Source organism: Myotis nattereri (assembly GCF_964212035.1).
Source record: "Myotis nattereri genome assembly, chromosome: 1".
Taxonomy (NCBI): domain Eukaryota; kingdom Metazoa; phylum Chordata; class Mammalia; order Chiroptera; family Vespertilionidae; genus Myotis; species Myotis nattereri.
The window spans coordinates 200,800,040-200,826,008 of record NC_138075.1 but is presented as its reverse complement, the minus strand read 5'-3'; the positions used below and the strand labels follow the sequence as shown (position 1 = coordinate 200,826,008).

The 25,969-nt window shown below is 42.4% G+C and overlaps 1 protein-coding gene across 1 annotated transcript in view; it reads right to left on the bottom strand.

The window, feature by feature from the left end:
* FRYL (FRY like transcription coactivator) overlaps positions 1–25,969 on the bottom strand; it is a 245,410-nt gene that overhangs the window by 16,545 nt on the left and 202,896 nt on the right. The window contains exons 48-57 of the mRNA XM_081097652.1: positions 25,682–25,852; positions 23,874–24,014; positions 21,666–21,863; positions 17,676–17,837; positions 17,256–17,330; positions 16,761–16,937; positions 12,426–12,629; positions 9,546–9,710; positions 3,910–4,160; positions 1,140–1,347 (exon numbers count right to left, since the gene is read on the bottom strand). Coding sequence (XP_080953778.1) covers positions 1,140–1,347; positions 3,910–4,160; positions 9,546–9,710; positions 12,426–12,629; positions 16,761–16,937; positions 17,256–17,330; positions 17,676–17,837; positions 21,666–21,863; positions 23,874–24,014; positions 25,682–25,852 — 1,752 coding nt within the window. The remainder of the gene's footprint in view (positions 1–1,139; positions 1,348–3,909; positions 4,161–9,545; positions 9,711–12,425; positions 12,630–16,760; positions 16,938–17,255; positions 17,331–17,675; positions 17,838–21,665; positions 21,864–23,873; positions 24,015–25,681; positions 25,853–25,969) is intronic.

The window sequence follows — 25,969 nt, the reverse complement described above, 5'->3', positions numbered from 1 at the left end:
CATTATTGTTTTATTATTTTTAGGATTAGAAGCAATCTTAAATTTTTTAAGGTCCCCCACACAGTAATGAAAATACTAATTAATTTAGTATTTAAACTGTTTTTAGGATACTGACTATAAGCTCCTTGAAGGCAGGGACAATCCTATATAATAAAAGCCTAATATGTAAATTGACCAACAGCAAATGATTGGTGGAATGACCGGTTGCTATGACTTGTACTGACCACTAGGGGGCAGATGCTCAATGCAGGAGCTGCCTCCAGCCTGCAGGCCCCAGGGGGAGGCGACCAGTGGTGGCAGGGCTGGAGAGTGGGTGGTGCCAGGCGGGTGCCAGTGGGGACCTCCTGATTGCCCTGCTGGTCGCCCTGCAGAGGGAGGTGACTGGCAGCGGTGGCAGGTGCCAGCGGGGGCCACCCAATCGCCTCACCAGTCACTCCACAGATTGGTCCTGATTGCTGGCCAGGCTTAGGGACCCTACCCGGGCACAAATTTTGTGCACCGGGCCTCAAGTCTATATAATAAAAGCCTAAGCGACCACTAAGACAGAACAACTGGTTGCCATGATGCGCACTGACCACCAGGGAACAGACGCTCAACTCAGGAGCTGCCCCCTGGTGGTCAGTGCGCTCCCACAGGGGGAGCACCGCTCAGCCAGAAGCCGGGCTTACGGCTGGTGAGCGCAGCGGCGGGAGCCTCTCCTGCCTCTGCGGCAGTGCTAAGGAGCAGAGAGCTGGGTGGTAAGGAGCGAGGGGTCCCGGACTGTGAGAGGGTGCAGGCTGGGCTGAGGGAACACACCTCCCCCGCCCCCCAGTGCACGAATTTCATACACCGGGCCTCTAGTGCTTTATATTTCTTTGATATCCCCAATGGTGCCTGGTACACTATAGGAAATTTATCAGTTGTTTTGAAGTTTTATTCTAACTGCTGCAAGGGAGCTACCTAGAGTAGTCACTGTATATAGTACCAGCAGCAGTACAATGTCACAGTGTGAATTTAGTAGTATCACTATCTTAGGGGGAAAAAAATTTTAAAGAAACTCAGTGGCAGTATTAAAATTTGAGATACTGATTTTAGACCAAAACACCGTAACTTGATCAGGTAACAATGATGTGAATTCAGAAAGCTTAAACCTCCCTGACCTGGAACAGCCTGGAGAACACATGGAAAGTAAACACAGCGCAGGACCCATCGGAGTCAGAGAGCATCTGGTTGACGTGGCAGCGCCAGGCTTCCTCTTCGTCCTCGCAGGCCACCGGCTGGAAGGCGGCGATTATGGCAGACAGGAATGGTGACGGCAGAGGCGACGCCTGCACTTCTGGAAAACCATCTTCCTCTTCCTCATCTTGACTGTTAACACAGATCACAGGAATCATAATGCTCTCTTAGAAGAACAGACTCAGTTACTCAGCATGCTTTTAGTCATCCAGTATACATTATTCTTATGAATGCACAACAAACAAAACTTTGTAAGAAAGCACGAATAAGCACAAGTAAGCAGATTTCTGGTGAGCACCTTCTACTTAGCCTCTTTGGAATTAGAAATCTAATTTCACTCGACTAACCTTAAAACAACCCAAGTCCTATGACATGCCAGCGCTATGGACTAATTTCAGTAATGGCTATGAATAATTCAGATTAGAAAGCTTTCATGTTACATAAACAAACTCATAGATACAGACAACAGAATGGTGGTTACGAGAGGGGAAGGGAGTGAAGATGAATTGGGTAAAGGGGTCAAACGTATGGTCATGGAAAAAAAGTAAACTTTTGGTGTAAACAAAATGTCAGGTGTATGCAGGTGTATACAAGATGTCAAATTACAGTGTTGTACACCTGAAATGTATATGATGTTATTAACCGATGTTACTTCAATAAATTAAAAAATTTTCCATTTTAAATGGTCAATTTTGGAGGCCCAAATTGATGATGATATTAAAAAAGCTTTGGCCATGTACAGTGGGGCCTTGACTTACGAGTTTAATTCGTTCTGAGACTGAGCTTGTTAAGGAGCTCGTTAACTCAAATTACTCTGTCAACTCAATGCAAAAAATCCGTCGAGAGACAGCTGGTATCTCAAAAAACTCGTTAGTCGGGACACTCCTAAGTCAAGGCTCCACTGTACTTTGTGTCAAGGGCCATCAGGTACTTTATATGGACTGTTTCGTTCATTCTTCACAGCAATGCTGTGAGGGTTAGGCACTATTATCTCCATTTTCTTGATGAGGAAAAAAGTTTGCTTGTTTATTATTTTTAATCCTCACCCAAAGGCATGCTTAGAGAGAGAGAAAGAGAGAGAGAGAGAGAGAGAGAGAGAGAGAGAGAGAGAGAGAGAGAGAGAGAGAAACATCTATGTGAGAGAGAAACATTAATTGGTTGCTTCCATATGTACCCCAACTGGGAAAAGAACTGGCAACCTTTTGGTGCACAGGACGACGTTCAACGAACTTGAGCCACGCCAGCTGGGCAGTTTAGAGAGGTTAAATAATGTGCTTAGGTTGTTGGGTAGGAAATGATAGAACCAGAATCCGAGTCCAGGACTATGGGTCCAATCCCGATAATAAAAGCCCTGACAGGCAGTGCCAGCTCAGCTACTTCACATACTGCGTGCTCAGCAGTATGGCAGTGGCAGATTTTATGCAAAAGAAACATAAGACCTAGCCATTTTCTGTAAGGAATTTATAATCCCCAAGAGTCAGATAACAAAACATGGAACGATGAAAAGAAAAAGAAAGATGTATTTGGGTTGGACAGTCTATGAAGTGTGCAACTCTGGGACTTGAGGATGCAGAGCTTGCGCCAGACACTCCATAAAGAAACGGGTTCCTCAAGGCCTTGCAGGTGCCTGTTCCACCTTACAAGGCAGAAATTACCGGAGAAGGATCTGAGTAAAGGTTGGGGGAAAAGATGAAAACAAAGCAGATGTTTGAAGTGAACAGTTAAATTATACCTCAAAAAGCTTAATTTTTAAAATGTCATTGGGGTGACTGATTTGAACAAAATGTATCCTGTATGCTTGAGTAGATGTGCCTTTGTAATTGGCAGGGATGCTCTATCCCATTTCAGTATCAGTAAACCATTTGACTTCAGCCTTTTAGAAAGATGAACAGCTGGCTATCTACCCCCACATCGCCTCTGGCATCCCTGAACTTGAGTGCGATCGGTGAGTGAGCGAGTGTATAGGCTACTGTCGTATCCAAATAAAAAACATCAACAAGGTGCTGTTAACGTCTGAATATCCATGTCCATATGTAGGTCAGACTCTAGATATACTAAGAGTGAAAATTATCCTCACCTGTTATACATATTCAAACTCTATTATCAATTGAGGTACAACTAAATAATTTTTATTGTAAGAGTAAAACTGACATTTGATGATTACTAAATATTTCTGTGTAAGACTAACTATCAAGGAGTGTCCGATTGTAGACTAGAGAAACATTTAGAAGGCACAGTCTGACAGTACTAAAAAATCATCAGTTCTGCTCATTATATGTCAAACTTGAAAAATCTGACCACTGATAATTAAAGTGGAAAATCATTTTTAGATACATTTCAGATTTATTCTGGTATCATAGAAGTTCACTCCATGATTTTGATACTTGGATCTGGCTACGGCCCAATACTGATTTTAACATTTTGCTATTAGGCATTCTGCCAAAATAGGTATTTGCTGCTTCTAAAAATGTATAACGACACTCACTATGCCTTGAGAAATGCTCATTTGTTTTTCCTTAAGTGAATGTTAGCAGAAAATAAACCCACCACAGTAAATCATTTTATCTTTAAAAATGAAGATAGTATGACTGAAACATACACAGAAACCAAAGTAAACTGGAATAGAGGGTCATATTTGGGAGGGGGTGGGAGCAAAGATATCTCATGAAAGTGTTTGTGATGCCTTCTTCTCACCTAGACAGTCCAGAAAAATCCGCTTCTTCCTCCTCACATCTTTCATCGAGTTCTTTCAGAGCTAAGGTGACATCGTCCTCACAGATGGACTCTTGGTAGCTCTCTGGGGCCAGAGGTTCTGGCATGTCAGTTTCCTCTAAATCAAGAATTCCTTGACACACGAGAGAATCCTGCTGTCCTTGAATTACGTATGCCCCCGCATCTCCAAAGGCTGTAATAACCTGTTCCTCCTTTAATACTGAACTTGTATCCTGTGAAAACAGTTTTTTTATGGACTTTAATAACGTTAAAACAGACAATTTATCAACATAAAATAAACGACTATTGCCATCAATACACAACTATTTTATTAAGTTGTCTTCATTCATACAGTTTCATTTTTGGAGTTTTTAGATTCTGACTATATAAAGTTGTTTTTTAGAAATAGTCCCAGGTTTTAAAAAAATGAAGTTAATATGTTATCACTTATTGCCACATATAAACACCAAGGAGTTCTTCTTGAGGATTTAGGTGTTTAGTTAGAAATATATTCTCTGGGAAAATATCTTCTCACATACATATTCTAATTCTACATAAAAAGTTTATATTACTATACATTCTCTCTCACATAAAATATAATTTTTTTTTCATTATACCAGAACATTATATCCAGTAAATTCTAGATATAAGGAAGGGGGATAATTCAAAATAGTTAACCCACTGGCCCTGTGGGGCTGCCCATGAATCAGGAACAGGTTTTGACTCATCAGAAGAATTAAATGAAAACAATGATGGTTCATGGTCTTCCTGGCATAAATGAGCTGAATACTTGTGATGTAACAATTGCTTTCGGGTATTAAGACCGCACAACCTTATTACATCACTGAGTTACAGTTCAGAAACCACCGGGAAATTTTAGACTTTTGTTTTTGAAAAGTAAATGAATTACAAGCTCATTTATCAAACAGGATGACTGCATTCTTCTAACCCCAAGCAAATGATAATACAAATTTGCGTGGATATTAGTTTAATCAATTTGAAAATAAGCACTATTTGGTCCCTTACAGTTTTAAGAACAAAGGCCAGCTTCTTTTATTGCGTAGACCCAAGTTACTACTTAGTTGTTTTTTTTTTAAATATATTTTATTGATTTTTTACAGAGAGGAAGGGAGAGAGATAGAGAGTTAGGAACATCGATGAGAGAGAAACATCGATCAGCTGCCTCCTGCACATCTCCCACTGGGGATGTGCCCGCAACCAAGGTACATGCCCTTGACCGGAATCGAACCTGGGACCTTTCAGTCCGCAGGCCGACGCTCTATCCACTGAGCCAAACCGGTTTCGGCAAGTTACTACTTAGTTTTACGTTAGTTTCTTATCTTGTTTTCATGGACAAAAATAGAATATTCTTCCAAAATATGGAAAGTAAGTGAAAGTCAGAACCCTTGACTTTTGACCAACCTGGGCCTGGTTTATTCATCTGTAAAATTTATATAATAAAAGAAGGATTCTGATCAGGTTCTGGGCTGGGTGCAGATAAATGAATATGGTACGTGTAAGGTAAATACCATGAGCAATAGACAAAGGACTGCTGGTACTCAAAGAAGAGAAAGATCCCACCTGGGTGAAATAATTGAGAGCCTTCTCTTTGGAGGAAACATGTGATGGGCTGTGACAAGACCGGGTTGAGCTGTGGAATGAATATCTGTCCTCCCAAAATTTACATTTGGAACCCTACACCCCCATGGATGGTATTCGGAGGTGGAGCCTTTGGCAGGTGATCAGGTCATGAGAGTGGAGCCCTCCTGAATGGGATCAGGGCCCTTAAAGAGGCCAGAGAGCTAGCCAGCTCTTTTTCCCTCCACGTGAAGACATAGCAAGAAAACAGTCATCTGCTACCAGGAAGAGGGCCCCGGCCAGACCATGAATTGGCTGGCACCTTGATCTTGGATTTCTTGGCCCCTGGAACCGTGAAAAACATATTTCTGTTGTTGATAAGCTACCCAGTTTATGGTATTTTGTTATAACAGCCCAAGCTAAGATTGGTAGTATTTCAGGGAAAAGGAATTAGAAGTTGTCAAAGGCACAGAAATATGGCAAGAAAATACAAGGTGTGCACGAAGGGATTGAGTCTTCACAGAATAATACTTCAAAAAAATACAGTACAAGTATTCCTTAGTCATCCCAATACCTTATATTCACCACACTCAAAGGTTTCCATCTAAAATTTTTTGATGATTTGGTCATTAAGTAATAAGCATCGGTTATTTGGAAAGAGAGTTTATGTGACAGTGCTAGAGACATTCCTAGAATTTTTATTGGTGTTAATTTTTCCTTCTACATCAATTTAAACATATCAGGTTGAAATAATCCACCAAACTTCTTAGTTTAAGGCCCTCATTTTTCATTAGTTTATACCTATGTCTGGTTGTCATTTGTTCTTGGATAATACATTTTATAATTGTATATATATTGCATAATATACACTGAAATTTTCTCTAGCACCTAGATTTCATGAAGACACTGCTTTTGGGCTAATGGGATGGATTCCATGGCTATATGTAGATTATGAGAATCAAATTTTCTTATTAGACAAACACAAATATACTTTGTTACCTTCGAAGATTCAATACCTATAAGGAATAATTTCTGTCACCCATGAATTGGTCTCCAAACTATTATAAACACTGGAAGAAATCCTCTGTGAAGGTTTCTCTAATAAACACAAGTTCAGAACCGAGTTCCCTTCCAGCCCAGAAGTTATAGTCATGACATGAAACACCGTTGCCTGTTGTTTTTTCTTCCTAATATTAACATAATCTAAGAGAAAAATTCAAAAACACTCCTAGGAATAGATTTTTTTTTCATTTGTAAAATAGCTCACCTATTAAAATTAATTCTATTCCTTATTTTAAGAAAATGCTTTAAGTAATAGAGTTATGGTTTTATTTCAATATCTTGGGGCTTTCATACTTTCTTAAATAGGGGGCATTTTGGGGTCATTTGACATTTTTAGGCACAGCAGGGAAAACCAAATTAGGCCAACATACCCAACAGATACAAGGTTGTATTATTTCTCTTGAGGACAGCATTCTTTTGGGTGATAGTTGTAATGTCAATAGAACTGTTTCTAAATGAAATACTATGGTTTAAAAATATCTCCTTCGTTCTTATCCACCAGTTCACATAGTTTATACTAGTAATGAAACCCACTACTGTGGGGAAAAAAAAACCCTAGAAAATGAAGTGTTTTTCCTTTAGGAAAGGAAAGAAAGTATCATCAGGAACTTTATAGTGCCTAGGAGGTAAGCTCCTTAAGTATTATTGGATGAGTGAATGCCCATCTGAAATAACACAATTTCCAATATACCATACTATACGGAAATATGTGAATCATTTCTGGGAGGTAGTTTAGTATGCTTGTAGCTTTTTAATAACCAAAAATGAAGAGTGCCCTATTCGTTAAACAATATTAAAACATATAATCATTAACTTCACTGCTTTTCTGAAGAAGGTATTTCTAGCATCAGTCTGCTGTTTCCATGGTTTCTAATGAGAATGTCTGTTGACCTTTTAACGTTATGATCCAAGCTAGACACGGGATTATGAACTGGTAGTTAGTGCTCACTTAACAAGCCTCCCAACAGCTGAAAGAAATATCGTCCACTTAAGGTGCACCTCTAAATCCTGCCAGTCTCGGTTGTAAACATTTCTCCCGCCCAGGCACTTGGTCTTAGTTCAGGCCCTCTTCATCTCTTCTAACATTACCTCCTTATCTCAGCCTCCTCCAGTCCACACTCCACACCTCTTACCATGCAGACTCGGCTAAAACACAAGGCAGACCCTAGCCTTCCCCTGATGATAGGTGCCTAGAATGCAACAAGCTGCCTGTGGCAGGTACAAGAACCTACTTTCCTTTTTCCATAAGAAAAGCTGAGATTTAAACAAGAAACATAAATCAGACCATGTCCTTCTGCTTAAAATCTCCTATGGTCACCTGCTGTGTGGTCTCTAATGGCGACCAGGAGAGCCCAGCCCGACTCCCCCATGTCCCCGGCTGCTCCCTGCACCCGGAACACTCCCCTCATATCGGCTTCACCTCAAACGCACCCATCCAACCCTCTCCCTCACCAACCCCACATGCCGTTCAATTTTCTTAGCATGAGTAAGACGATCACTTTCTGATACAGTGTTTATGTTTTATTTGTTTTCCTGTTCATTATGTCTCCCCTACTGGAACTGAGCTCCCAAACCCAGGAGCCTTCGTCTCTTCCACACAGCGCTCTGAGCCGGGCGCCTGGAATAGTGCCCAGCACATGGCAGGGGCTCAACCCCTGGGCATCTGCTTCAGTGCCTGTCACATGCAAATCGTGACGGAATGACTTCCTATCCTCGCAAGATAAAGTCTCAATCTTCAGCACGGCACACAGGACCCTTCATGCCTTAGATCCTAACCGTCTCTCCTCCACTGCATTCTCCAGAAATACTGCGCTCCCGGGTGTCACTGGAACCGACTCATTTCACACGGCCGTGCCTCTCCACGCAGTGTCCCTCTGCCTGGCAGGTCCCGACGGCCACGAAGCCGGTCCTTCACCACCTCCGCCCCCTGCGCAGCTGGCCAGCCTCGGGTTTTCACAAAGCCTTGAGCACGTGTGTCATCGAGTGTCTCAGACTGAAAGGAAATGCTCCTTTCTCACCTGCTCTGTCCCCCTGAGAGCAGGGCACGGGCTGGTTCACCTCCCCAGCACCTCACTGGAAGCCTGGCGTCTGGTAAAATCTCAATGAACACCTGCTGAACTGAATGACCTAAACTCCAGCTAGACGAGTGGGAGCATTTTTAAAAAGCCACCCAAATGCCTTCATTTCAAAATATGTCTGCTTGTTGTTAAAGATGTAAAACAGACTTATCAGTTTTATAAGAGCGTGAGAATTCAACTTACTAAAATGATGAGATCTACTGACTGCATTAATTTAACACTGAAAAAATGGAGTTTTTCCCTAATAGTTACCAAGGCACGAAAACACATATAACAGAGCTATATAATTACTGTTTTAAAGAAAGTATGTATAATAATCTTTAAAAAAAAACACACTAAGGAAACTAATACTTACTTATTTTTAGTCAGTCATTAGCTTGGAATCTGGCTTACTTCTCACAGGCCTTTCCGAAAAACACAGCGCTAGTAGTTCCAAAGTCTTTTTTTTTTTTTTTTTTTTTTTAAGATTTCATTTAAACAACTGCTAACACAGCTGGCCTGAGGTTCCCTCCCAATCCCAGCACCGATTACTGAACCCCACACACACAGCGAAAGGAAACGGAAAAGCAAAGCGGCCCTTAGAGGCGGCAGCGCCCCCGAGGTGCCCACCGCCCCCGCAGCGGCTGCACGGGAACCGAATCACGTTCTGCAGCCCAGATGCTCATTACGGACACTCAGGGCTATTTCTAACCTGCAGGTCATTTCCTTCATCCACCGGCTGTTTTTTATCATCCGATTTGATATTTTATGTCAAAAGAACCCGCCAGGTTAGAAATACCGCACACAAATCAAATGTTTAGCATTATCGGGTGAAGACTGTCTTTGAGAGGAAAGCAAGGGATGCTCCGGAGGCTAGAAGGAGCCCAGATTGGCCATGCACCAGCCCCCACTTCTCCCCACCTCAGGCAGCTGGCTGTTAGCATTGTCTAGAGAGGGCTCCAAACTTGGGGTCTCATCTCTGATTTGGAGCACTTCTTCGGCGGAGATGCTGCCCGTGGAGTCTTGGGACTGGAGCAGCTCAGGGTGGTCTGGTGTGGTTTCATCGGCAGCAGAATCACTGTTTAACTAAAAGGAGAAACAGGAAAACAGGGAACTTATTTAGGAAACATGTTCTATATCGTAACATATTGGGGGGGGGGGGGTGGCGGGAGCGGGAGGGGCTTAGACAGATCTTTGGCTTCCTAAAATGGCCCTGTGCTCCCTCCAGTCTCCATCCGAACGGCTGCTGCTAACGCAGGCCGCTACCCATCGGCACAGCAGGCTGCGCTCTGCTAAGCGAACTAACAATGGGGAAGAGCTCCGCGTACTGTGTTCCTCCCGGACACGTGCACGCTTCGGCAGCAGCGGCTGTGTTTCCGGCTGGTCTGAGTGTCTGCGGCGGGCTCTTCCCCGGGGCTTTGGTGCCACACACGCGCCGAGTCTCGGGAAGCAGCGGTAGTTTTCACTGTGAACCGCTGTTCACCGACTTCAGCGGAAATCAGTACCGCGGAACGTCAGTGACACAAAACGAACTGGGGCAGCAAGGGCGCTGTCAGGGCAGTCCACCATTAGCTGGTTTATAGTCTTTGAAAAGCAGTACCAATGAATGAGAAAAACCGAAAAGAAAATATTATAGTTTTTCCTCTTTTAAGTGGGCTGTAAATTTTTCATGGTCAGTATTCAACATAAGAAATATCAAGTCTGTGATTCATGTAGGTAGGAAAAAACTCCCCCGAGCCCCCCTCCGCCCCTGCCCCCCCAGGAGGTAGCTACTTCAAGTTCTTTTTTATCTCACGGCCACCATGACCGGGTTGGCCTTATGAGGAGACAGTGATTCTGCCCGAGGCTCTGGTGAGAGCTAGTGAACCTGATTAAACACTCACTATAGCCCAGGTGGCTTTCCTCCTCCTGGGACAGGAGGCAGATACAGTCAGGAGTCCTGCTTTAAAGGGGCAGGCGAGGGCCGGGGGAGGGGGGGGGTTGTGAGCACAGTTGCACCGCAGGTGGGGGGCAATGCCAGCCTCTGAGCCTACAATCTGGCTCCTGGGAGGGCCTGTGCCTCCTTCACTCTGTCACTGTTGTCGGGAACCCAACCATTCCTTTATCAGGGGCGGGCCCGTCCGGCCTGCAAAATCACTTGGTCTGGCTCTACCAAGGCATTAGGGGTGAGTTAATTAAATGTCTGACCAAATATAGCAGGCTAATTTTTAATCTGATAATTTTATATGGTCCACAAATGATGTTATAAATATCCAGATGGCCCTAGGCAGACAGAAGGTTCCCCACTCCTGATTACATGAAGGTAGTCCCATGGAGGGCCAAGCCTGGGTAGCATGGGTCTAGAGCAGCCGTGGGCAAACTACGGCCTGCGGGCCGGATCTGGCCCATTTGAAATGAATAAAACTAAAAAAAAAAAAAAAAAGACCGTACCCTTTTATGTAATGATGTTTACTTTGAATTTATATTAGTTCACACAAACACTCCATCCATGCTTTTGTTCCGGCCCTCTGGTCCCGTTTAAGAACCCATTGTGGCCCTCGAGTCAAAAAGTTTGCCCACCCCTGGTCTAGAGCAGTGGTTCTCAACCTTGGGAATCACCTGGGAATCTTTTTAAAATCCTGATTTCTGGGCCTCATTCCGGAGGGGAGGGGCTCAGAAAGATCTTTGACTTCCTAAAATGGCTCTGTGCTTCATTCTCTTCCATTCCGGAGGATGACGCCCAGAAATCAGCATTTTAAAAAGACTCCCAGGTGATTCTAATGTGTAGCCAAGGTTGAGAACCACTGGTCTAGAGGCACACTGCCTGGCTCAACCCCACTCCCTCGCCGCGGGGGCCCAGGACAAGTCACTTAGTCTGCAGAACTGCAACAACCATTCTTAGGTCGGTGGTTCGGGAGTTACAGTGACTAATACATGTAAAACCCCATGAGCAGAGGCTGGCACATCTTACACACTCAGTGAATGATAACGCTTATCATTCTAATACTTAAGTGGGGTTAGTTGAGAGACAGCGGCGGGGCAGGCAATGAGATGCTAAAAAATGAGAGGCGACAGAAAGCCAACCACAAACGGACAACTGTACATCTGGTGTAAATCCCGCTCAGCCCGGCATTCAGCATCGCTGCCAGCAACTTACCAGCAGACTGAGTGTGGGGCCCAGGAAAGAAAGGCCCGCTAGTTCCGTGTGGAAAGGCACACTGTGGAACACAGGTACGCCTGCTCCACGCGGGCTGACACTTTACTGCATGCACCGCGGTGGCTGTTCCACACACCCTTCCTCACACTGCATCTAACCTTCCTTCACCCCCACATTTCCGAAGGACCAGACTATTCCACAGCCTTCTTTTTCTCATTTTTCACTCATTCTTTAGCTCTCTGTCATCAGCCCACGTGATACAAGTCAGAAGGTCCCTCTAACTGACTCGATTGTGAGGCCAAAGTCGTGCTCAATCTTTCCACATTGACTAGAAGAGAAAAGCAGGGAGCAAATTGGTCTTCACGCTGATACTAAAAACATGTATCATTCGCGGGAGGTCCTCTGAAAAGGCCCAGACCAAGTCGCCGCTGCCAGGAGGGAAGCGGTGTAAAACCTGTCTTAGCCACGGGGTGTGCAGCACCAACGCCCTGTACGTCAGGGGTAACGGCGTACCCCATTACTGCTGCCGGTCTGTGTTTCCATTTCAGTGTGTGCATTTTACCCAAACTGAAATGAAAACCAGAATAACCAACGCACAGGAATTACTAGGCTGGAGGTTCAGAGGGTAAGGAGAGCAGCTGTCGCTGTGAGAGGTGACTGGGTACCATCTGCGTGCGCGAGAGGATCTGGCTCGCTGTGAGGGCCGCCTCCTCTTCCGAGGACTCGTCCGTGTCCTCCTGGTTGGTCAGGTTCAGGCTGGGGGTGCTGCTGGAGCACTTGTACTCCTGGAGGGACGGCGTGTCCCCTTTGTCAATGCTGTCCAGCGAGCGCCGGCGGACTCCCCAGTTGAAATTGTCCATGCTCTCCCCCTGGAAAAGCAATGTGACTTTTAAGACCTCCAACACGCGCTGGTAACCGCAGTAAATGTAATACACTGGGGAAACATATACCAAGATGAAACATACTCAGTGCATCGTCATAAGCAGAGTTTCAATCAGCCCTTCAGTTTCTTGAAACTTTTAAGACATCATTAAATATTTATACTTCAAGAGATCCAAATATTTGGTTGAAATCCTCATTTTAACTAAGTAATTTTCTTAACTTTCTATATCGATTACTGGGGACCGACAAAAGCTACTATCTAGGCCATTTCTAGTCTAACACACAAACACAATGAGATCACAAAGAAGACAAACACACCACGGACAACAACAAATACACAACCCACAACACCAGGCTGCAACTTACCTGCAGCTCCTGGTTAGCAAAAAGGAAAACACACAGAATTAGCAAGAACGAAGACAAACATTTAAATATACACTACACTTCTTGGGGAAAACTCTGTGATTTCTCTAACTCAAAGACTGATTCAAGCTCTGGATTAAGCTTTGTGCAAGAAGCCAACATGTGATTTAAATTACTTTTTAATGCAAGCTATGTGGAGAAGTCAGAGACAGACAATGAAAACAACATTTCTATGGTACACTTCAGCAACACAAACTGTAAGAAAAAATCTTCAAAATTCACATAGACTTACTACTTGATACAATGCAAAACTGACTTAAACTAACAGTGAGTTGACAACATACAAGGTCATAATTGTTTTAGTCTGTAGGATGGTTCCGACTAAACCAAATGGTCATTTCTTATTATAAAACAGTTTCAGCTATTGCAGCATAACTCTGGCCACTTCAAAAGGTCTAGAGGGAATATGGTGAGTTTCTGTTTCACCCAGATTTATGTAAGTTTCTTTTACCCTAAGCCGATCCTCCTTTTGTAAAGATATAATTCTTATGACTCTTTCCTAAGCCCTGACATGACAAATCACAGTGAGTTGGCCAGCAAAATGCGATTTATTTGTGTTACTTTACTTAAGAGGGATTGTCCTGAATAGAGGCTTTCAAAGCCTTAACGAAAAAAAAAAAGAGTAAATAAAGCAGAGGAATGCTTATTTCAAATAAAATTTAAGATGGAAGCCAGCTGTATAAAATCGATGAAAAGCAGGAGCTCTAGCCACTTGGCCCTTTCCCTGCTTCCAGCGCATGTCCCAGAGGCCTCGGGCTCTGCAGGCCAGAGCTTGAAGAGCCACCTTTCTGGAACACGTTTCAAATACTACTGTGTATCATACACAGGGATGGCGACAGCCCTCACACGCACTGGGCTTTTAAGGTTTCATTAGCAGTTAAGTTTGTTTTGCAGCAAAGTCTTTCCTGTTACCCTGTTTTAAGCAAGACTATATTTAGATTTTAGAAAATCTCTATCATTTTATTTGGCCTAATTTGAGGCACAAATTAGCACCACTCTCCCCAAAATACTGTCATTGGAATTAAAGATGGACCTGTAATAAGCATCTTTAATTTCATATGACTGAAGTTGTATTCAAAAGCCGTTTTTACCACCACGGAAAATTTAGAGTATTAGATGAACTAGGAAGCATTTAGTGTTCTTAAAAAACAACAACAAAAAAACCCCACAAAAATAATCCTAACATTACCAAAATGTCAAGGGCCTACCTTTAGAAGCTTTAAATTCTGAACTCTAAAAAGCAAATAACTGCAAAAGAATTCAGCAGCTGCACATGCCCGTGAGGTAGGACAGCAGGTCTCTTCAACCCATCACACTTTTAAAAATATACATATATATATTTATTTCAGAGAGGAAGGGAGAGGGACAGATATGGAAACATCAGTGCTGAGAGAGAAGCATTGATCAGCTGCCTCCTGCACCCCCCATACTGGGGATTGAGCCTGCAACCTGGGCATGTGCCCTGACTGGGAATGGAACAGTCAACACTCAACCACTGAGCTCATCACATTTTCTGAAATTAATTCTAGAGGGTGTTGACCTGCCCTTTTGGAAAACAAATATAAAATGAAAGGGAGATAATAGAAAATATCAGTGTGCATAAAGCACTGGGTAAGGATGCACACTCTTGAATATTTTATTGTAAAGGTGTGTGCATTAGCCCTAGCTGGTTTTGCTCAATGGATAGAGCGTCGGCCTGCAGACCAAAGGGTCCTGGGGTTGATTCCGGTCAAGGGTACATACCTTGGTTGCAGGCTCCTCCCTGGCCCGGGCCCTGGTTAGGGCTCGTGCAGGAGGCAACCAATTGATGTGTTTCTCTCACATTGTTTCTGTCTCTCCCTCTTTCTTCCACTCTCTAAAATCAATGGAAAAATATCCTCGGGTGAGGATTAAAAAAAAAAAAAAAAGTTAAAAAAATTACAGTTCTAAGAAAAAAAAAGTATGTGCATGTATATATTTGGATGTGATATAAAATGTATTAACTATGGATCACAGTGGGGAAAAAACCCAAAACGTTTAAAAGCCACTGCCCTACAAGTTGCTGAATAATACTTGTGGGGCTCCTAGCGAACCTGTACAAGCGTGTCTTTGGGACTACGTAAATGGTGAACTATCAGAGAAGCCTGCATAGCTCCTAAGCTGGTGTAGAGGCATCTCTCTGAGGCTCTGTGGTCATCTCCTCCTATCTGTAGGGGAGGCTGAAACATGTAAGAGGACCTCCCTATCTGGTTTCCCATCGACAACTAATGATGTGACATGGCACAGGCCCTGACACTTCATTCCTGCACCTCACCTAGGAGAGCCAAAGGAAATACCCCTTCAAGAGAGTTGAATGCATACGTGTTATATGGGTGACTTTAAATTCTTTGGAGCAAGATATACCAATGACATGGTATGGATACCAAATAAGGCGCTTGAGGCTCTTGAATGCAGATATTGGTAACACTTTTAGAATGAACATTTTCTTAACCTATTTGACATAAGCTTTTCCCATGTTTGGGCGACTGTGGTTTAGGGACTGATCTCAGTTATAGGGACAGGACCCCGAGTAGCCCAAGGCACCAGGGCAAGCCTATTCGCTTTGCCCGGGTGATTGTTTCAGAAACTGGCACATGTCTCAATGTGGGCCAAGGAGATGACGAGAAATTCGCTAAGACTTTAGGAGAGCAACTTCTTTACTCTCATGAGAGCATTTCTGGAAGGGACCCCACTTCTGAGCACCGCTGCTGTGGACGTGAGGCCACACACAGCAGGGACAGCCATCTCTCTGCCGTCGGCGGTCAGGCTGACTTAAAGAGAAAGGCAGAGCGTAGAGACCAGCAGAGAGAGATGCAGCGACCACCGTGCTCCGCATCTCTAAGCCCCGCCTGCCTGGCTCGGCTGTGTGAGCTCAGAAACCTGCTTTCTGAATTGGGTTTTCCACTTGGAAAGCATCTGAAGGGACACAAGCATCAATTTGATCTAAATTGAATCCATCTCGAGGAGAAAGCCCTTTGGGTGTTCGATGAAATGAGGCATCTGAGAGAACTGGCTACATCATCAAGCAGAAAGCGGTGAGGACTGTCACAGGAAGAGTCTCCCTGTCATGTGCCATAGGAAGAAGTTTTAAGAGACTCAAATTCTTTTGAACCATCAAGTTAGTGTAAGCGTCATGCTCTTTAAAATTGTCTGATAAATTTATTTTACTGTTTTGCTGCACATTAGTTTCTATATCACATGCCAAGCATTTAAGCCTAAGCTCGCCCTAAATTTAAAAAATACTTTTGGCACAGCACAGGAAATATAGTCAATATTGTAATAACTATGTGTGGTGTGGGGTGGGTACCAGACTTACTGGTGGGAATCACTTCGTAAATTATATAAATGCCTAACCACTGTGCTATATACCTGAAACGAATGTTAAATGTCAACTGTAATTGAAAAATAAAAAAGATTAAGAAAAGGACTTTGGAAGAAATCCATTTCTTACTTTCTATTTTTAATGATAAAGACAAAAAATTAGATGTTCCTCTTTTATTTCAGATTTTTTCTGCGATTGGACTGACTGTGCTAATCATATTTAGTTCCCAATTTAGATTTTTATACTCTTGACCTTACACTGACCTTAATAAGGAAAGAGTCTATGGTCAAATCTTTAATTCTTATACAGCTACAACTATTCTATAAATATTACAATAGGAAGCCCATATCCTTACCTCTGCATCTTCCAATTCAACATCTAAAAAGTCAAAATCCTTAAAAACTCCAAACTGTTGTTCACTGGTATTATCTTCCACAGGTACTTCTTCCTCTTGAATTACGTCTTCTGTTGCAGAAATTAGACTGGTCTGTTGGTCACCGACTTCCAAATCTTCGTTAGAAGAAAATACCACCTGACCCCCCCACAAAAGAATAAAAAGCCACCTGTCAGCTTTGTCATTCTGCATAGGAGACGTCCTCGCCCTAAGAGCCACTGCAGGCCTCAACTGTCAGTGAATTCAGAGCTTTCCCTGGTCTTCATGCTGACATCTAACTGGCTGAATCCTTAATTAGCACAGCTGCCAAGCGTCACAGAGACAAGTCATGCTTTTTTCATGCTTAGTCAGTTCTAAGGTAAGTTAAAAAAGGCAAGCAAGGAGACAATACTTTCCCTTTCTTCATGGCACCACAGGGTTTTTAAAACCTCTCCACATGCTTTCACGATTACTCACTGAGGGATTCTTCGGGAGGCCAGACTCTGGGCCACAGAGAGCAAGCACATTCATTAGCTTCTCTCTTGTTCTTCGCTAAGGGGGAAAAACATTTCAAATGTTAGGATTCCTGATAAAATAAGACAACTTCTCAAGTTTTCATACATATAATAAAGTTGATTCTTCTATTCCACAAATGTTCAGGGCTTTTTTTTAATCCTCACCTGAGGACATGCTTGGGGTGGGGGTGGGGGGCTGGGGGGGAGAGAGAAATATTGATCAGCTGCCTTCCGTACATGCCCCAACCGGAAATGGAACCCGTAACTCAGGTGGGTGCCCTGACAGGAATTGAATCGGCAACTCTCGGTGCATGGGACGATGCTCAACCAACTGAGCCACTCCAGCCGCGTGACTGTTCAGTTTTGATGTTCTTTTACGTACCTGTGATAACTGTGGCCTCTTCCAGCTAACAGGGACCAAGGCGTTAGAATTAGAACCAGAGGAAGTAGAAGAAGTACTTCTAGTAACAGCAATAACCTTGGGTTTCCCATTTCTTCCAGCTGTGGTATGTTGATCCCCATATTTGTTCCCAATAATTGGTGTCTACACAGAAACAAAATGCCAGTGTTTGACTCAAATGTTTCAACATAAAAGGGTTGACAGTATATCTATGACATTTTTTTTTTAAAACAACCAACCAAAACATGGCATAAGGAGAAAAATTACTTAGCATGTGGTAGATGTTGCAAAAATCAAAGTTGTCTTTTTTTTAAATCAAGAGATTTCACTTTATTTGAGTCTCTGAGACTATCAGAGAGCTTATTCCTATTTTCAATATAGATCTGCTTTCTTTAAAAACAACTACCTCCAATCTTTCCCCATGTGATTATAAAATGTATCTTCTTTGAAAGCTCAGAAAACGTAAAAATAATTTTTAAAAAAATCTCACCATTCAGATTTAACATCTATTAACATTTTGGTATTTTTTCAATGCCCATTGTTAAGCACTTCAATAATGTGCTTTTGCAAAGATTCCAGATAAGTAAGGACTTCAATGAGAAAGATATCTGTGTAGCTTCTTACTACAAATCCAAAATTTATTTCAGTATAAATTCTATGAAGATTCAAAACTCATTTATATATATTTGGCTTTGTGAACTGTCTTGAATTTGCATTTGAAAATAATATTCAAGCTCATTTGCATGTCATACAAGTCCCTTTTTATAATCTGGTGCCCACTTCCACTCGGCCCTGAACTCCACACACCAGCAAAACTAAACTTGCTATTGTTTCCCAAACAGGCCATGCTTTTATGGACATGCTGCCCACTTTGCATGGAATGTTCACCAAAGCAAACCCCTATCTATTTTTTAAGGGCGACTCCACACTTCCAAGGAGGCCTTCTCTGCTACCACCACCTCCGGGTAACCAGACTTGGACAGTCTGCCAAGTGATGGTGATTTGTTTATGGGCCCATCTCCCTTTCTCCACAAAAGTCGCCTGGACCACACGTGACTCATCTCTGTCCCACTAGTACAGTGGTTCTCAACCTTCTGGCCCTTTAAATACAGTTCCTCATGTTGTGACCCAACCATAAAATTATTTTCGTTGCTACTTCATAACTGTAATGTTGCTACTGTTATGAATCATAATGGAAATATCTGATATGCAGGATGGTCTTAGGCGACCCCTGTGAAAGGGTCGTTCGACCGCCAAAGGGGTCGCGACCCACAGGTTGAGAACCGCTGCTCTAGTATATCTCTAGTATATATCTAGTATATCTCCAGTGCCTACGGTACTTTGGAAGTTTTGAAGAAAAAACTGAAATTAAGTATATCAAATGTTTTGAGAATTCGTATCACTGCCTCAGTTATTCCATCGATTTGTATGGTGACCTGGAAAAAAGGAAAGCCCACTTTATAATTTTCCCATGCACTCCATGTTAGAAATTCTCAGATGATATTAACTAAAAAATTAGCAATAAACACGCTTTCTATCTTAAAAAAAACAACAACACACCAATAAGCTCTGGATAAATTTTAATATCAAAACTAAACTGCAAAAAAGTTTTTAAAATTTAAGTATTCCTAATCAATTAAAATGTGATTAGATCTTCGACTTGTACCTTTCTCAAATCCCCTGCAATACTTGGTCCACAACTTCACTTCTCTCTTGAAAAATTCTCTCTTTGGCTTGTAAAAGACCGTTTCAATAGCACGAAGGCCACCAAGATTGGGATTAGGTGCTGAAGAAAAAAAATGGGGTTCCCAGCAAGGGCCCCAAATCTTTACAAGAGATTTATATTAATACTAGAGGCCCGGTGCATGAAATTTGTGCATGGGGCGGGGGCAGGTCCAGCCTGCACTCTCTCCAATCCAAGATCCCTCTCATAATCTGGGACCACTGCCTCCTAACTGCTCACCTGCCTGCCAGCCTGATCATCCCTAATTGCCTCTGCCTGCCAGCCTGATCGCCCTTAACTGCCCCCCGTGCTGGCCTGGTCACCCCTAACTGCCCCCCCTGCCAGCCTGGTCACCCCTCACTGCCCCCTTCTGCCGGCCTGACTGCCCCTAACTGCCCCCCCTGCTGGCCTGGTCACCCCCAACTGCCCCCCCTGCCGGCCTGGTCACCCTCAACTGCCCCCCGCCCCGCTGGCCTAGTCGCCCCTCACTGCCCCCTCTACCAGCCTAATCGCCCCCAACTGCACCCCCCCGGCCGGCCTAGTCGCCCCACGCAGCCTGCTGTTCAGTCATTTGGTCATCCCTCACTAGCCCCCCTGCCGGCCAGGTTGCCCCACGCAGCCTGCTGTCCAGTCGTTATGTGAGGGCGTCCTGACCAATTTGCACATTACCCTTTTATTAGTATAGGTGACATAGTCAGAGGCCCAGGTTTCCTTTTGGACTGGTGGGCCCTGCCTCTCTCTTGCACTAAAACACTGGGCTTCTCAGTTCTTGGTTTATTTTAGTCTTCTTGTTCCTTCCACGATTTCAGCTTTCTACTTTCACAACACTGAAAAACCCTTAATTTGTTTTTTGTTTACTTCCACCCAAGATTTCTTCTAAAATGTCAGATCTGAAAATCTAATTGACTACTAGGCACCTCAGTGAGTATGTTTCTTAGTCACTTCAGAGTCAATATATTTAAGACTTAACTCATCTTTCTTTCCTGCTAAGAACTGTTCTTGAATTCCCATTTCCTCTGAATGGGACCAACATTCATGCAGTTGTCAAAGCAACTATCCTTAACATTTCTTCCCTAGCACCTCTTCTCCTTCCCATCAAATACCATCCTCAGTCTTTTTTTTTTTAAATATATTTTTTTATTGATTTTTTACAGAGAGGAAGGGAGAGTGATAGAGAGCTAGAAACATCGATGAGAGAGAAACATCGATCAGCTGCCTCCTGCACATCTCCCACTGGGGATGTGCCCGCAACCCAGGTACATGCCCTTGACTGAAATCGAACACGGGACTCCTGAGTCCGCAGGCCGACGCTCTATCCACCGAGCCAAACCGGTTAGGGCCTCAGTCTTTTTTTAAAACCATCTTTCCTCTGCAGTTGCCTAGAAACGGTCTAACATAATCTTTGTTTTTAATTAATTTATTTTTGTAAGTATTACATATGTCTCCTTTTTCATTGATTGACCCCTCCCTGGCCACTCCCACCCCTTGGGACAAGCCCCTACTGCCCCAGTGTCCTAGTCCATTGGTTATGCTAATATGCATGCATACAAGTTCTTTGGTTAATCTCCAACATAATCTTTTGCTCAAAGTGTTCTAATAGATTCCTCACAGATTCCACCCCCCCCCCCCCCTTCTCCCTGGTCTATCATCCATCTTGTTGCCTGACTGATCATCCTAAAATGCAAATCCTAATATTTCCTACTCTAGCTACAAATCCTTTAAGAATTCCTACTGCTTCAAGATAAAACCATTTTGTTACTAAGGCAGGGGAAATCCCCGTGATCCTGCCCTCGCCCACTATGACTTCGGCTTCATTTCTCTTCACCCTACCTCTGTTCTCTGTGCTTAAAGAATGCTGTACCAAACGGAAGTTTCTGGAGCACCATGCTTGCTCACAATTATAAGCCTCCCTTCACATGCTGTCTTTTCTGGGATATAATCTCCCCACTCCAAACTTCCATGTGCACATGCCTGTCTAGCATTACTTACCCTTCCAACACTCAGCTGAGACCAAGTTAGATATACATGCATTCCTACAGTGCCTTCAACTTACTTCCAGCCAAGCAAGGACCACTACTTTTATCTGCCTCTTTTCCAAGAGACCGTAAGCTTCTGGAGAGGCCTGCTCCCCACGCCCCTCCCATTTCCACAGCACCTATCTCAGTGCCTCCTCCTGAGTATGAGCAAAATCAATGCATTTTGAATGAACAAACATTTCTACGAGAGCATCTATATCCTGGGCATCTTACCTCGGATATATCAAAATGAAAATCTAAGGTCTTCCCAGGCAGCTCCTTGGAGACATTATTAAAAATCTTAGTGAAGGATATTTCAGGCGAACCCACATCGCCGCCATAGGTCTTGGGGCTATCACTGGGCACAACGAGACTTGCAGAGCGAGACACCACCAGTTTTAATATGTTAAGGGCTTCCTTCCAATAAGGACTCTGATTTAAAAACAGATTAGACATACAGAAGTTACAAGTACATATTTAACTAAGAACAAAAGTTTAGTTACACTGTAAACAATGAAAATATTATTTCTATAAAAACTCTGGTCATTATTCATTTTTAGTCTGAAGTCCTTAAAGAGGATCTGAGTTTCAAAAGGAAAGGAAACAAGTTATTATTTGTATGGTTAGTTCTATGAGACACCATATACTTAATAATGTTTCCAAATCAGAATATCTTGCTTGCATTCTTCCAGTAAGTGCTTTATAAGTAACAGTAGTTGTAAACAGAGGAGTGATACAAATGTGAACGTTCTAAATATTTAAATTAAGTTTATAGTTTTATGGCTCTAAATATTTTAAGTCTTGGAGGTAAAGTATTTTCAATACATACTTTTTAGACATAAAAATATTAAAATACTAAAGAAAAAACCCCATTAGGTTTTTGTCCATGACCCAGGCCCCAAATAATTAGTGTAAATGGTGTGCTAAAGTGATGTGCTCAGGGATTACTGAGTTGTATAAGGCGCTTTCCCCCCTACGTATATGGTGACTATGTGTTTTGGGTTGTTTTTATGATTTCCTTCATTTTGTATGTTTTGAAATAATTTAGTTGTAATTTACATGATAAATGTGTAGGTGTAGAAGAACCAATGTCAAATAAAGAATTTATATTTTTCCCTTACTATCTACTGAAAGGAATACATATAAAAACTATTTTTTCTTATATTTATGATACCAATATCACATCTCAACCTTGTATTATACACATTGTTTTATAGTTGACAATTCTGGGTGGGACACCTTTAAAACAACAAAAGGAAATGAAAAACTCTTTCGCAGAACTGAGTTATCCAATTTAATGACATCTTGATATAAAAACACCTAAAGTACAAAATATTTAACAATAAAAATGTCCACATAATATTGAGATATTTGAAGCATATCATTGTAAAAAAACAAAACAGTTTACATTTAACAAGGTAGAAATTTTTTTCCCCCCTGACAGTTAATTAGAGGCTCTGAGCATTAGAAAATACAAAAACTTCTTCAGGAAGTTCCATAAATTATATAGGCAATTGTGTGTTAAATGTAAACGATAACCAAAAGTTCAATTCTGTAAAATGTTCAATGTTGAATAAAGCAGAAGTCACTAACTGTGATGGGCCATCAGCTAAATATGACCTTGGTTCACATAACACTTAAAAATAAATTTGAGCCCAGTTGGTATTGCTCAGTGGTTAAGCACTGACCTATGAACCAGGAGGTCACAGTTCAATTCCCGGTCAGGACACATGCCTGGGTTGCAGCTCAATTCCAAGTAGGGAGCCTGCAGGAGGCAGCCAATCAAATGATTCTCATTCATCATTGATGTTTCTATCCCTCTCTCCTTCTCCCTTTCTTTCTCTGAAATCAATCAAAACATATCAAAGCCTGGCCGGCATGGCTCAGTGGTTGAGCAGCAACCTCTGAACCAGGAGGTCATAGTTCAATTCCTGGTCAGGGTACATGCCCTGGCTGTGGGCTCAATCCCCAGTGTGGGGCGTGCAGGAGGCAGCCGATCAATGCTTCTCTCTCATCAGTGATGTTTCTATCTCTCTCTCCCTTACTCTCTGAAATCAATAATAAAAAGATAATAAATAAAAACATTAAAAAAAAGAGTCTGCTGTCTAGTAAGTTGTATCCACAATACTGATCTGCATAACAGGGCCTTGCTTACAGTTCAAAGGTGAAATTCAGTACAGACTAGGTTGACGTGTCATCACTCACATTAAGCCAAGTCTGATGTTTTCACTTTCTAAATATCTGGTGCTTTTTATCAGATAGCATTCGGATTCTGCTTTTTGTCACTTACATTGAGAACACTGTTCCATTGTACACATTCCTGAAAATATGATTTATGGACTTACCACTTCTTTTCTCTTGGACATTTCGGGTGCCTCTGGTTTTTATGATTATAAATCACTTTGAGATGAACATTTCTGCATCAGTTTTGTGGTCACTCACCTGGACATATTTGCCAATAATCTTTATGATCTCCAGGTTAAACTGCTTGACTGGGGCAGCAGAGAGGTCAATGTGACTCAAAAGACTGTAGATGATCTGCAGCAGTGACTGCTGCATACTGGACAGTCCTTTCTCCAGCAGCTGAAAGTGCAAATTCGGTATTTACATTTATGATATTGAAAAGTAGATTTAAGCCAGGAGTTTAAGGTTAGAGGACTAGAGATCCAGAGACGAATAAAAGTAAAAGGTAATGTCTATTATCTTAATCTTAGTGTTTTCTTTTACTTCCTTAGTTTAACTGAACACCATTTATTTTACGTAAAGAGAAAAATCATTATACCACCACCACCACCACTAAAAAATAACTACCGCCAAGCTACTCACACCAGCCCCTGATTAGCTATGTGATCTTGGTCATGTTTCTTAACTTCTCTGAGCCTCTTGATTTTTAAAAATAAAATAGCAATAACACCTACCTCCTAGTGTTTGCAGGACAGTTAAATATATAGTTTTAAATACACGTTAGCAATACTTTGATAATTATTCATAATAATGCAGCAAGGATAACTTACACTAACTAGTAAGAGCAACATTTGGGGCAAAGCATCCTCTCTACAGAGGGGACAAATGCTGCCGCGCCTGGCACCCCGGGCTTACTGTGCAGGTCCAGACCTCAGGCAGAGCTGGTGCTGCCTGGGTGGCGAGCTTTACGGTGGCACAAAGTGAAGGTCTAAGGCAGCGGTCGCCAACCTTTTGGACCTCGCGGACCACCAGTGGCCCGCGGACCACCAGTTGGCGACCGCTCATCTAAGGCACTTAAACTCAAAGGTGATTAAGGCGGTTAGCACTGGTTTTATCCTGACTCTTGTCCTACATGGGTAGGTATAGGAGACATGGAGAGACGGGTTCATGCAGGCCGGGAAGCTACCAGGCGGACGGCCCACAGTGTCAGCTCTCTTAGATGTACAGCGGATGGGAGCAAGCCTCTCAAAGCACTTTAACAATCCACACAGTCCTGAAGCATTTTATGACAGTCAGGGACGTAGCCAAGTTAAAGTGTTATGAACATGATTTACAACGTTCACTGAGTTATGAATAATGTCTTTTCTGTTTACACAGCATTTTAGGCTTAATTTAATTTCTAGAAGCCAACTTTCTAAAAAGGAAGGTAGGTACTAGTTTATCATAAGCTGACAAACATTTTTAGTGATTAGCAACTTCTTCCTTCTGACGTTCTCTCTGTGGCTTTCTACTCAGTAACTTGCTAGGCATGAAGTTACTTCCTCAACATACAAATATTAACTTTTTATGCGGTTCTAGGGCTAGTTTTTTTTTTTAAAATAATTGTTTTTAGCCACCAAGATCATATTTGAGGTCAGGAAACAAATGCATCATCAAAATAAAAAACGCCCTGGCAAAAATGCCTCTGCACACTGAATTATGCTAGTAGGGATTTCACAGTCGAGAACTACTTGTGTAGAAGCAAAGATGACCATTCTCGGGGATCAAGACCTCTAGAGACCCGTTTTCCATTTTAAATAAAGTTGAGGTTTACACTATTTTGAATTCCTATCTCTTAGGGACAGTGAATGAAGACATAAATACTGAAAATGGAAAAAAGTTTATAAAAACGTCCTTTATACTTGAAAAAAATGATTTATGTTTTTCTTTAAAAAGGGATGCAATCTATAATCACTCTCAAAACAATATGAAGATTGGTATCAGTGCTCCTTTTAGAAATACGTCTGCATACAAGTTTTGCCACAGAGCAGGTAAAGAAATCCACCACCACCCTTTGGTAAATTTACCTCTGCCAGGTAAGTCACCAGGTTAAACGTGGTCTCCGAGAAGGAGTCGTGCAGGTACCGACACACCACGTTGATCCAGTTGGCGCAGTCCCTGGAGTACGTGTGTGTGCTGTACAAACTCATCATGTGCGCCAGATTGACAAGCGTTGGGCATTTTTCTTCTGCACAAACCTAAAAAAAAAAAAACAAAACAATTTCATTCACCAAAAATAAAGATGCAAGTGTAAGCTTGATTTCATACTACATATATTTAGTGAAACAAATGTATATGTTGAAGCTTTAATGCAT